This window comes from Manis javanica, chromosome 11, assembly GCF_040802235.1.
Source record: "Manis javanica isolate MJ-LG chromosome 11, MJ_LKY, whole genome shotgun sequence".
Classification (NCBI taxonomy): domain Eukaryota; kingdom Metazoa; phylum Chordata; class Mammalia; order Pholidota; family Manidae; genus Manis; species Manis javanica.
This window is the reverse complement of record NC_133166.1, coordinates 73600784-73613859: the sequence shown is the minus strand read 5'-3', so window position 1 is coordinate 73613859 and position 13076 is coordinate 73600784. Positions and strand designations below refer to the sequence as shown.

Below are 13076 nucleotides of genomic sequence, written 5' to 3'. Positions count from 1 at the left end.
CCTTTCCTACACGTCACCTGTCTAAAGATACCATCTAAAGAAAGAAGATTATGAATACCCCTCAGGCAAGAGGCAACTGTTATACCCCCTCTCTTTCCCTGCAGATGTGGAAGAGCTGAGAATGCCATGAAGTGTTAGAGGTAGAAAAAGTAAGTCACTGAGATGTTGTTACACATAATCACCTCCCTATTATTCAAAACTTGGTAAGAGAGTGATTTACTATTCTTTTTATCCAGCTTTAAATGTGGAAATATGTCTGTTTTCCTTTTTCTACTTCAAATATATGGCTATGCTCTGAAAAGCAGTACAAAGTGACCATTAGCCAAAAGAACATTATGGCTACTGTCTGTCCTGTCAAGAATCTAAACTAGTCTAATCTGGCATTACATTTCAAAGAGCATTTGTCTGCAGGCAGACCTGGTGCACACCTCATTTTTGCTGAGTGACCAGGAACAAATTACTGAGACCCTCTGAGTTTCACATTCCTTACCTGTTGAATGAGAATAAGACCCACTTCACAGGGTTCTAACTGGATGACATGATCAGCCTAAAACACTGGGCACAGTTTTGGCACAGAAAGGGGTCTCAGGAAAAGCTCTTTCACCTTCCCTGGGAGGGCAATGAGCACACAGGGCTTTCAATCCCACTGGTTTATACAGAAATTGTTTGTTCCACTGTGGAAAATCAGTAAACCATACTAACCATGTATTATTATTACCACTAATTTAAATTGATATTCTACTTTTCTAAACTTGTGCCTCAGGGATTTTTAGTTGATAGGTTTGAAATTTAAATAAAGTAATACTAAATTGTAAATCTGTTTCTAGAAAAGCAACTAAAGTATGCATTTCAAAAGTGAAACTTCAGCATTTACTAGCCAAATGAACATTTTCAATGAAAATCTGGTTCTACCATCATCTAAGTAAATCATTCATTTTGGGATAAATTTTATGTAGAAAAAAGCTAAAAATAACCACAGTTGCTGATTCTGTTATTTTTCCTGCACATGATCTAATTATGTTCACAATTTGCGCTTTTTTTTTTTGGTAATTTTCTTTGATAACATAGTATATAAAGCATTTTAAGAATCACTGTCTCCTAAATTCTCAGTTCTCCTAAAGGACTACCTAATGACCAATGCTTCTCCTGGGCTTTCCCCAGTAATGCAAAAAATCTTAATGTCTCACCTACCACTCCCAAATAAGTATACATTGCATACGCAGTCTGTTATCCTTGTTTTCTTTTCTCAATCACATCTGATTAAAGAAGAATGTCTTATTCAGTACCTAGCACACCACCAAAAACAAGTATTTAAATAATGTTTGACTTGATCAAGTGTCATGAACTGAAAAGAACACTCTTGATTCCCAAACGCTTATATCACTTTGCTATTCTTTGAGATACTTAGTAGAGAAGACTGGTAAGACATTTATAATACATGATGGCAAATCGTACCAACGTGCACTGGTAATCAGTGATCCTACTCAAGCTGAAGAGAGGCTGAACAACCCTTGAGAGTCAAGGATGGCTCACTGTTAAATTAGCTTTAGAAAGACTTTTTAAGAAGTGCCACACACTATGCTAGATTACCAAGAGATAAAGGTCTACAGTATTCCTTAAAACCCCCAGAAAGGAAAGGTCTTGTTTTATTGTTTTTACTGTCCTCTGTTGGGAGTCAGGGGACATGAAGAGGAGAGAAAACAGCTCTTCCTAGAAGCAGCACATGAATAAATGACTCTCTATGTCCCTTCCAAATAAATAAATTCTCTTTAATTTTTAAAATATAAGCAAGTGTTCACTTGTGCTATATTTCTTTATAAAGTCTAGCTCTGTTTCTCTGAAAGAGGTAAGAATACAGACATTTTTAGGTGCTTTTCAGCTTTTAATTAATATATGTCACATGGCAACAAGCCTAACTATACATATAATGTGAGACATCTGGCACATTTTTTTTAAAACAGCTGATTTGTTTAACAGCTTTTGAGGAATTACAATTCTATAAAGAAAGACTTTATTGTGGAATAGAACCTAAGCTAACTTGCTACATTACTGCTCAACAATGAGAAAGAATTATATCAGCATATGGTATAATCATATAATATTCCCAAGCTATACCTTTAAATGCTTTTAATTTCAAAGCACAGTTTCAGTTTTAACAATATGTGCAAATAAAACCAGCCACTTACACAAAAATAATACAACTATTAAGCATAAGTTGAGTTATATTGGTCTGTGAGTTGCACAAGTTGTACACGGTTACCTTTGAAAATATATAAATCCTACTGACCACGTGTCAAACTTCTAAAGGAGATACAACAAGGAACCATTTTTTTTCTCCCCCTGGACGCCCCAACCTAGAAGCTTAAACAGTCAGATATTATTTGACAGCATCATAGAACTAGAAATAATTATGATGCTTCTGCAGCACTGAAAGATAAAAGTGCCATAAATTTAAAACTTAAACCATGATCAGTTCAATGTTTTTAAATAAACTATTATTTTCTTGAAATTATCAGCTGCATTAGGGCTATGTGATGAAATTCATTTCAACAGAACACTAAATTCAACAACTGAAAAACCCATTCTCTAAGTCATTAGGGATAAATAGGCTGCCATTACTATTTCATTTTAGAGTATTAATGTAAATACAAACCTGCAAATAAGCTACTCAAATGTATTATTCTTTGCACTACTTCATTAAACTGCACTGTCAATACAGTGGCCACAAGGCACATGTGACTATTCGGATATAATTATAATTAAATACAGATATTTTTAAAATTCAGTTTTTCAGTCTCATTAGCCACATCAGGTGGCTGGTGCCTACCAGACTGGGCAGCACAGGTACAGAACATTCCCATCACAGCTAGACATCTATGTCAAATGTATGATATGACATCTACTATTGAGACACAATCCTCTAGCTGGCCTTCCGTGTGGCACTGCGGAATATGGTGTGTGGTTCTATGCATAAGTTTTTTTTAAACATACCACTTCAGCAGCAGGCACAAATTTTTATAAAACTGTATCTAAAAAGTGCAGTGAATGCTTTTAGAGTTAGCTTTCCTGACGTATTTTTGTTAGGATATAACACTTCACAAAATGAAAGTCATGAAAAAAAAGTATCTAACTTGAAATAGCTGAGAAACTTTGCTTTTAATAATTATCTCCCTGTATTTGAGAACCAAATACAATGACAGTGACTCACTGAAAATATTGAAACTGCAAGTGACCCTTTCTTTAAGAAGAAAAATTAGGTGTCAAGTATGAAAGATTAACCAGTTTCTGCTCACCAAGTTGTAGAAATATCATAGACCAAGAGACACTAACAATGGCAGGTATCTGAAAATTAGTGTAATTATCAAAACCACTCTGCAGTACCCTATCATTACCTCCATTGTGATTCTCAGCGCTCCTCTACCTATTTTTAGTTACCCTACTCAAATGCATCTTCCCTCTCTGCTTCCCTCTCTGCTATCATTTCATGTCCCACGTGAAAAAAATCACTTGATTCTCTACCATTTGGTGAGAAACCTCATGAACACAAGTTATTTGCACATTTTTAATAAAATGTAGTCTAAATAGCACACTTATCTTTAGGATGCCTTTAAAAGCAAATCAAATAATGTACTCTTAATGTCACATAACTATACACTTAAAAATGCTTGAGGCGGTAATTTTCGTTATGTACGTTTTACCACAACAAAAAAAGCACATCAAGACCACTGTCTACATTCTGAGACTATCCATTTTTTTCATATTAAACATAATGATTTTTCCTGACAAATTGGTTAGAATTTTTCAAAGTAATAAAATACAAAACCTCCTTCAATGTTGGAATAAGAATCCAAGCATATTAAAAGGTAAAGATGAGAAATATATTTAAGGAAATAAGTTTATTTTAAAGTACCAAAAATAAAATAGTTCAGGATAAAGACACATATAACATGAAGTTATTCAATTAAAAATTGTTACAAATTTTTATGAAATTTTATGTATCACAACATAAGAATCTCCAGTTTAGCCAATGCTGCAAATTCAAGAGAAGTACCTATTCCAACCTAGCCACTGTACTAATTGCTTCACTAATAATAGCTCTAATCCTCACAGCCACACTAAAAGCTAGGTACTACTGACATGCCCATTTTACAGATGATGACACTGAGACAAATCATTTTCTTAAAAAACCCTGTGGTCACAAAGGTAGTAGCTGAGCAAATATTGAAGTCTGGCTTCAAAGCTGGTGTGCATGTCCCCACACCATAGGTCTGTTAAGATTCTACTCTGACATTAGAAAGTCAATCAGAAGAGGCAAGGGCTACCTAAATTTTTATAAATTCTTATGATCTGGTATGTAGGTGGGAGAAGAAAAACTTTCATTAAGTTTTAGGAAAGCCTGAAAGATACCTTGACATGAAATGATTTTTAAAGAAGAAATCACATCGCAACAACCAATGTTTGTCTTTGCCCCTTTTAGAAAAAATTTAGAGACAACCTGCAGAAGTCATTTCAACAGGCCTTGTAAATCCGGAGAATCACCGTTTCAACGGCGACATCCTTCATCCTTACCCGTGGTTCACGCTTCAATATCAGGCATTCACAGTGCAATCCTGACTTCATAAGCAGGTGTTAAGCTTAACATAGGGTGCGTGATGCTATTAACTCTTTCAAATTCCTCAAATCCTACAGGACCCGGTGTCCCAAACCATCGGACCTCAATGACCAATTCCAGGAAATTCACCGCGTCCAGTCGATGAAGGTTGAGGACGCAATGCCGAGGGGCGGAGGGGGTCAGGCGGGCGACCGCAGGTACTCGTATTTGTGACCGCAAGTGAGCTCACTTAGTGGCCGCTTAACCCCGCAGACAGCACAACAGTAGGAGAGTTTATTTCTCGAGGCCACGAGGTGACCCCGCCTCAGTGGGGGCACGACTCCCACTCCCCCCGGAACACCCTTCTCCAGGAGCCCAGGCCGCCGAGGCAGGCCATCCACGGCGCCTCCGCCGCCCCCGGGGTCCCGCCGCGCCCGAGGCCGCCCGCACCGATTGGCTTCCGGACAGGGCGGCTCGGCGGCGCTCGCGGACCCGAGCAGGCAACTCCGCGGATCGGCGCGCGCACGCGGCTCAGCGTGTCACCCCACAGAAAGTTTAAGGGACAGAGGAGGAGACAAAGCAAGCAGAGTCCCCTGTGCCCTACCCCCAACTGCGGAAAGCGGAGGCCGGCCAGGAAGTTCGTGAGCCGCCGGCCACGCTCGGGACCGCGCCAGGCTCCCTCGGACCGGCGGACCTGCCCGCTCACCGGCATCATCGTGGACCCGAACCGCATTGGGGCGCGCGGCCAGGCCCAGACAGCGCCCAGACCTGTTGCGAAGCGGCGGCCCCCGCGCAGCGCCGGGCCGGCTTTGTCTCCGCGGCGCTCACCCAGAGCGTGTTCCTCCTGGGCTCTCCGCCCGGGATCCGGCCGCACGCGCGCGCACGCGCCTGGGGGAGGGGCGGCCAGAGCTGGGCGCCTGCGCGAGCCCGCGGAGGAGTCGGGGGAAGCGAGCGGAGGGGCCGCGGGCGCGTGCACGCGGCGGGGGCGGGGCCGCGCGAACCTGGAGTTAGAGCGAAAGTCCCCGCAGAGGCCGTGCCGCAGCTTCCGGTGGTTCCTGAGACGTGGTTCCTGGGACGCGGCCTCGGGATCAGCCGCGGGCTCCACGCTGCCCGGCCGGGGTCCCTGCGCGCAGCGGCCTCAAGCCGTCAGCCTCTCATCTCCTTTGCCCAAATTCCTATTTAAAACTCGTAGGTGACTTCCTATGGTTTCAGAGGTACACTTAAAAGTGACTAAAATGGTAAATTTCATGAATGTTTTACTACATGAAAGTTAATAAAACTCCCAGAAAGGTTAGAATCGTGGAAACCAAGACTTATGAGGACCTTCTCCGCTGCCTGAGAATCCCTTGCATCTCACCTGTGACCCCCCCCCGACGGGCTGTTGGTGACCCCACGACGCCCCCACCACTCCCTCGTAAAGGGTGAGCTCTGCCGGGGTGTTAGTGACCCATGAGGCCCCCACCACGGCCCTCCTGGGGACCTGGGTCTGGGGACATGCGGGGTTCCCTGAGGAACAGTTGCCCCCGGCCTCCCTCCCCAGAGCGATGCAGACCCTGGGGGGATCCCAAGCGAGAAGCTGGGATCGGGACAGGGCTCCACAACCTCCTCTCCATCACTTTCCAACAGAGTGAAAATTTCCGGGGAGTAAAGCACCTAGATTTATTCAGCTTTCAGGACAGACAATTCTTAGTCCACGTGTCCTGTACCAGAACCTCCACCCAGCTCCATATTGAACTGGCACAACCACTTATCTGGAAATATGAAACCGTGGTAATTCAATTAGAATGAAAATCTCTCAAAAAATCTAGTTTAAAGGTCTAGTTATTTTATCAAGAATTTAAGTAAAGGGAATTCACCCCTCATTCCTTCAGTAAATATTTATCAAATACCTGCCCTGTGATGGGTGTTCTGAATCCTGGGGATACATTAATGAAGAAAACAAAACCTGGATGGGCAATTAAACCAATAGCTAAGTATATATTAATAATTACGTGAATTACCAAGTATGGTTGCAAGGAAAAGATTAAAGGGCAAAGGATGTGGCATGCAGGAGCAATTTTAAACGGGGTAGTCAGGGTCGGCTTCACTGAGAAGCAGACATGTGAACCCTGAGTGGAAGGCAGTGGAGGAGTGAATTCAGGAGGAGTGAATTCCCCTGTCAGAGGGAAGCTGCCTGGCCAGTCCAGGGCCACCAAGGAGGTGAGCACAGCTGGAGCAGTCTGCATGAGGGGCAGCAGGAGCAGATGAGGTAGAGGGGCATTGGGGCCAGAGAAGGCACCACCTCATGGGCCGTGGTAAGGATTTGGGCTTCCACACTGAGTGAAGTGGGGAGCCATGGAAAGATTTTGCACAGATGAGTGCCATGATCTGACATATATTTTAATAGGAACGCTCTAGCCACTGGGGAAGTTAGTGGAGAACCTGTGGGAAGCTCATGCAATAATCTGGAAAAAAGATCAAAGAGGATTGGACGGGGAGAAAGGTGGTCATATTTAGGGTGTATTTTGAAGGCTGACCCCACAGAATTTTCTGACCGGTTAGATATGGAATACTAAAGAAAGAAGTCAAGGACACATCCAAAGGTTTTGTCCTGAAGGATGAAGCTGTCACCAACTGAGAAGGAGAAAGTCATGAATGATCAAGTTGCAGGGAACAGGAAATCATGTTAACTTTGAGAATCTTAATAAAAATAAAGGAAACTCTAATCCTGAATTTAGCACATTTGTGGAAAGCAAGGATCCCTTTTGGCAGCCTGCAGCTTATAGAGGGACTCTTTCGCACCAAAAAATTGACCTCGTATTTCCCTGGTTTTCATTATTTTCTTGCATATAAAGAAATCTCAGAAACAACATAAGCGAACATGATCCACAGTCATCCAGAAAAAGAATTATGGCTATCAGTCACTAAACCTCCCATTCTCAGCAGTAAAAAACATGTCTCTGTACCTCTGAAACCTGGTCACACACAATAGTGTGTTATATTTAGTATGAGCTTGGCAGCCCCGGCTTATTAATAAAACAATTACAATGGAAATAGAAGCAAGGAGAGAATTGAATAAGGTCTGGTTCTATTTCTTCACTGCCTGTTTTCGCAAATGCCAGAGGAGGGGGATGCAAGAGGACTGCAGCTGGCACTGTCCCAAAACCCATTTCCAGCCAAGAATTTCCGCAGCCAAATAGCAGGTCCCTTTATGTTGGGGGTTATCCCCTCCCCTCTCCTCCCCACCTTCCCTTCCTCCCCTCCCCTCCCCTCCCTTCCCTCTCTTCCCTCCTCTCCCTCCTCATCTCCACCTTCCCCACCCTTCCCTTCCCTTCCCTTCCCTCTCCTCTGTCCCCTCCCTGCCCCCCTCCCTCCCCTTTCCTCCTTTCATTATAAAGCAGGACACCTAGGAAGCCTCCTCTGTACTTTGGCTTCATCCCTTCAAACCACACCTGCAGCTCTTGGATAGGTTGTTTCCTCCCTTCTTTTCACCTTTTATCTCCATTCTCACTATCACCTGGCTTATTCGGTCAGGAGCATCTCTTGGCTCTCCAGACTGTAATTCTGTATTTGCCTTCCAGAAAGGTAAGTCGAATTGCCCAAAGTGGGTAAGGAGCTGTCTTCTCTCTGGAACCTCACCTCACCCCCAGGCACAGTGCAATTATCTGTTGGGCTGGAGTTCAAATGTTTGCATTCCCACCTTCCTCCTCACATTCCCTCCCTTCCCATTCCCCACAGATGTCCAGACCTTGTAGCCCTGGCTCCTCTCAGAAGAGCTCCCAGCCCACTCAGCCAATAAAGTGGAAGCTGCTGGGGCTCATGCCACTGTAGCGTCATCCCTCGGATTCAGATCACCAGCGTCCTTCTCCACTCTCTTCCCACTCCCTTGGTTCATTCATTTCACCAATATTCTTAGGGTCTGTACAGGCACTGCTCTAGACTCCAGATACAACAGTCAGCACACCAAAGGTGCTGCCTTCACAGAGCTTGTACCCTAGTGGGAAGCTAGACCAATAAATGAGGTAACAGTAATGCTGGTGAGGGACAAAGCAACCAGGAAAACCCGAGAGTAAAGTCTGTGTCAGATAAGGAGGTAACAGAGGGCATCTGAGGTGTGAAGTGGGGCAGGACTCAGATGTGGGGCAGTGGAATAGCACCGGAAACATACCTGACCACAAGCATGTGAAGAATCTTGGAGAAACAGCAGCCAGGCCCATTTGCTGTGACCTCAGAGGACAGCAGGACAGTAGGGAAAAGGGAAGTGTAGCCAGGGCCCCAGTCAGGCAGCACCTTCATCAGCCGCCAGCCCATCAGTTATCTGCCCTCCTGCAACCTGACGCTCGACTTCCACAGGTTTCTTAGCCTATAGGTTCACTCAGTTCTTCCTGCATTCCCATCCAGAGAGCAGCAATCCAAAGAGATGGACAGGGCAGAAGCTCAAGTTTCAAGCTTCCTTGCATCTATTTATATTTTTCCCTTGCCTTGAATACTTTCCTCCCTACCCGACTTCTACTCATTAAGTGCCCACCTGAATGTCATCCTTGGACATCATGTGTGATGTTCTCAAACAAAACTCATCAACATCTCATACACCATAGCCATATGGATTTTATTTCTTTATGTGTGTATGATGGCACTTACCATATAATACAGAAAAAACACGTCTGTCTCCCCAACAAGACCCAGTGGCAAAAACTGTTACTGGTTTATCTGTGTATCTGCAGTCCTAACATTGTGCTGGGGCGTAGTGGGTACTTAATGTCGAATTGGTGGCATTTGATAAATGTTTACCACTCTCTCTTTTCTCTTTGTGCATGTAGTGAAGTTTTGTTCCTGACCCTGCAATAAGCCTCAGGGAGGACCTTCTGCATCTGCCCTTGCTCCCTCCGACTCACTCTCCACCCTCACTGCTGGCCCTCTTCCAAGTTAGCTTTGCGGAGGTCAGTGACCTGCATTCACTGTGCAGTAAACATTCAGCCTTCATCCTCCTTAGCCATGGGCAGTGCCAAGCTGTTGCTTCTTCTCTCCCTCTCGAAACACCCTCTCCTGTGGCTTGCAGGATAGTGCTCCCGGGGCTTTCTCCTTGGTCTCTCTCTCCTTGGTGTCCTTTGAAGGCTGTCTTCCTTACCAGCCTCTCTGTGTTGAAGGTCTCAAGGCTCAGTCCCAGCCATTTCCCCTTTTCACTGATGGCCCTGCCCTCTTCCTAGACATGATCCACAGTCATCCAGAAAAAGAATTATGGCTATCAGTCACTAAACCTCCCATTCTCAGCAGTAAAAAACAGTCGTAAACCTCATTCACCCAGGGGTTGAACTTTTATATTCCATCCCAGACTGCTTCTCTGGCTCTAGGACTGTGCTGTCTGGCATGAAGGTCACTGACCACATACAGTTGTTAAGCACTTGCAGTGTGGCTAGTGCAACCGGGAGGCTGAAATTTTAATTATAATTAACTTAAACTGAAGTGGCCACATGTGGGTGGTGGCCAAAATATTAGACAGGGTTAGTACAGAGTCCTTCCATCCCCAGTGAAAGCTCTGCTGGACAGTGCTGGGTATCTATAGCCAGTCACACCCAAGTGCCTGCTCAACATTTCCTCCTAGCATCTCAAAGTATTGCAAACTCAACTTGTCTAAAACCAGACATACAGTCTTTTTCTTCGCAGTCCTGGGCCTCATCCAGCAGTTCCTACCTCAGTGATAGAACATGTGTTCAACTGTTTTTCTGAGCCAGAAACTAGGCTTCCTGTTTGCCTTTATTTCTCCCTCCCAGTGCCTACCCAGTCATCAAGCTCCATTTACTCTTTCTCTTAAATATTTCTTCAGACTCTTGTTTTCTGTCACCACAGCTGCCACCATCTCACACTTCTGATCTGTGGACCATGACAGCAGGGGCCGATCTTCAGAAGGGTGCCTGAGGTCTGCTCTCCCACAGTGTGTTTGGGCTCATGGGTCCTTTTGCCTGTGTGCCAGGTCTAAGCCCTCCTTAACATCAACCCCCATGCCCTCAAGTGTCTGTGCCTGCTGCCCTCCAGCCTTCCCCACACCACAGTCCCCACACAATCCCCTCCCCCTGGGCCACTGGTGTACCTTCTTCAGCTTCTTTTGCCCTGGCAGTAACCCCTGCTGTGGAGTGGCTCTGCGTACCACACCATCACGTTCTGTGTCACCACAGAATGTTCAGCCTGGTTTGTGTCCCTAGCATTATTCACTTAATGTCTGTCTCTCCCATAAGACTTTAAACCATGAGGTAGAGTCTTCTGCTCATCCTTGTTACCACTGATCCTTCACTACCTAAAACGGGACCTGGTACATAGTAGTATAAAGAATATGAAAAGAATAAACAAATGAGTTGTTCATTTGTCTGTGTAGCTCATGTGGTTAAAGCCAGGTCATTAATCAGCTTGGGCTGATATAACAAAATTTCATGAACTGAGTGGCTTAAACTACAGGAATTTACTTTTTCAGAGTTCTGGAGGCTAGGAAGTCCAAGATCAAGGTGCCGCCAATCCGGTTCCCTGGTGAGAACTCCCTTCCTGGCTTGCAGAACACTTTTCTGTGTCATACCTTCTCATGGCAGAGACAAAGAGGAAGCAAGCTCTCTGGGGTCTCTTTTTATATGGACACTAACTGGTCCTGAAGGCCCCACCCCCGTGCCCTCACCTAAGCCTGATTCCCACCTGCAGACACCATCCCCTTGCAGGGTAAAGCCTCAACATGTGGGTTTTGAGTGGACGCACTTCAGTCCACAGCATGTGTTTGGTACATTTTCCCAATCCTGTAACCACAGATTGCACTCATCACCCAAATCAGCCACCTCATAAATCACCACAGGAGGTCCTGGTGGCATGCAGGCAAAAGGACCCATGAGCCCAAACACACTGTGGGAGAGCAGACCTAGGGTGCCCTTCTGAAAATCGGCCCCTGCTGTCATCATCCATAGAGAACTGCATTTATAATTGCTATGCAGCATCTGAAAAGAAAATCCACTTGATGACATTTCAGAAAGTTAAATTGAGGCTTCACTACCAACAAGAGAAGTCTGGCCTAATATTCTGAAAATAGATACTTTCAAGCACCAAGGCGCCACCAAGGCCACTGGCCATCAGCAGAGCCTGCTGTGGTTTCCATTCTGCTCAGATCAAAGGGACTTTATTCTGCTGTGAGGGATGGGCATGTGTTTCTTCCCACCCTCTATTAAAATGCACCATGTTAGACCAGAATGAACTGAGTTCTAGTCATTTTAAAACCATCCTAAACCATTTTAAAATGTGGGCTTTATTCAAATATTTTTCAAGAGTACCTGTGAAAAACACACTAGTGTTGTGGACACATGGCTGAAGTCTCTCTGGAGAAAAAGCCAATCCTTGTTTTTTTTTTTTGTATCATTAATGTACAATTACTTGAGCAACATTGTGGTCACTAGACTTCCTCCATTATCAAGTCCCCACCACATATCCCACTACAGTCACTGTCCATCAGTGTAGTAAGATGCTGTAGAATCACTACTTTGTCTTCTCTGTGTTGTACTGCCTTCCCTGTGCCACCCTCCTACATTATGTGTGCTAATAGTAATGCCCCTTTTTCTCCCTTATCCCTCCCTTCCCAGCCCCCCTCCCCAGTTCCTTTCCCTTTGGTAACTGTTAGTCCATTGTTGGGTTCTGTGAGTCTGCTGCTGCTTGGTTCCTTCAGTTTTTGCTTTCTTCTTATACTCCACATATGAGTGAAATCATTTGGTACTTGTCTTTCTCCACCTGGCTTATTTCACTGAGCATAATACCCTCTAGCTCCATCCATGTTGTTGCAAATGGTAGGATTTGTTATCTTCTTATGGCTGAATAATACTCCATTGTGTATATGTACCACATCTTCTTTATCCATTCATCTACTGATGGACACTTAGGTTGCTTCCATTTCTTGGCTATTGTAAATAGTGCTGCTGCGATAAACATAGGGGTGCATCTGTCTTTTTTAAACTGGGTTGCTGCATTCTTAGGGTAAATTTGTAGGAGTGGAATTCCTGTGTCAAATGGTATTTCTATTTTTATTTTTTTGAGGAACCTCCATACTGCTTTCCACAAAAGGGCCAATTCTTAAAGCTCTTGACATTCCTGTTAGCCTAGCTTTATTCAAATATTTTTCAAGAGTACCTGTGAATAACACACTAGTGTTGTGGGCACATGGCTGAAGTCCCTCTGGGGAAAAGGCCAATCCTTGGTGTTTTTTTTTGGTATCATTAATGTACAATTACATGAGCAACATTATGGTCACTAGACTTCCTCCATTATCAAGTCCCCACCACATATCCCACTACAGTCACTGTCCATCAGTGTAGTAAGATGCTATAGAATCACTACTTGTCTTCTCTGTGTTGTACTGCCTTCCCTGTGCCACCCCCCTACATTATATGTGCTAATAGTAATGCCCCTTTTTCTCCCTGTGATGCTTCACTACTAATTACTTATTAAGTGAATGCAGTCACATTGCTACTATGAAAATTGTTTTTCC

At 44.4% G+C, this 13076-nt stretch overlaps 1 protein-coding gene across 6 annotated transcripts in view; it reads right to left on the bottom strand.

Moving 5' to 3' along the window:
- Window positions 1–5537, bottom strand: part of TP53BP2 (tumor protein p53 binding protein 2) — an 80701-nt gene extending 75164 nt beyond the window's left edge. For 2 of the 6 annotated variants that reach the window (XM_037022704.2, XM_037022703.2), the window contains exon 1: window positions 5298–5463. Coding sequence is in view for 1 of the 6 variants with exons in the window: in XM_037022702.2 (XP_036878597.2) it covers window positions 5298–5324 (27 nt within the window). In the remaining 5 variants the exon portion in view is untranslated. Of the gene's footprint in view, window positions 1–5297 lie in introns of all 6 variants that reach the window. The other 4 variants (XM_037022708.2, XM_037022707.2, XM_037022702.2 and 1 more) reach the window with 4 other exon arrangements.
- Window positions 5538–13076: the final 7539 nt, after the last annotated feature.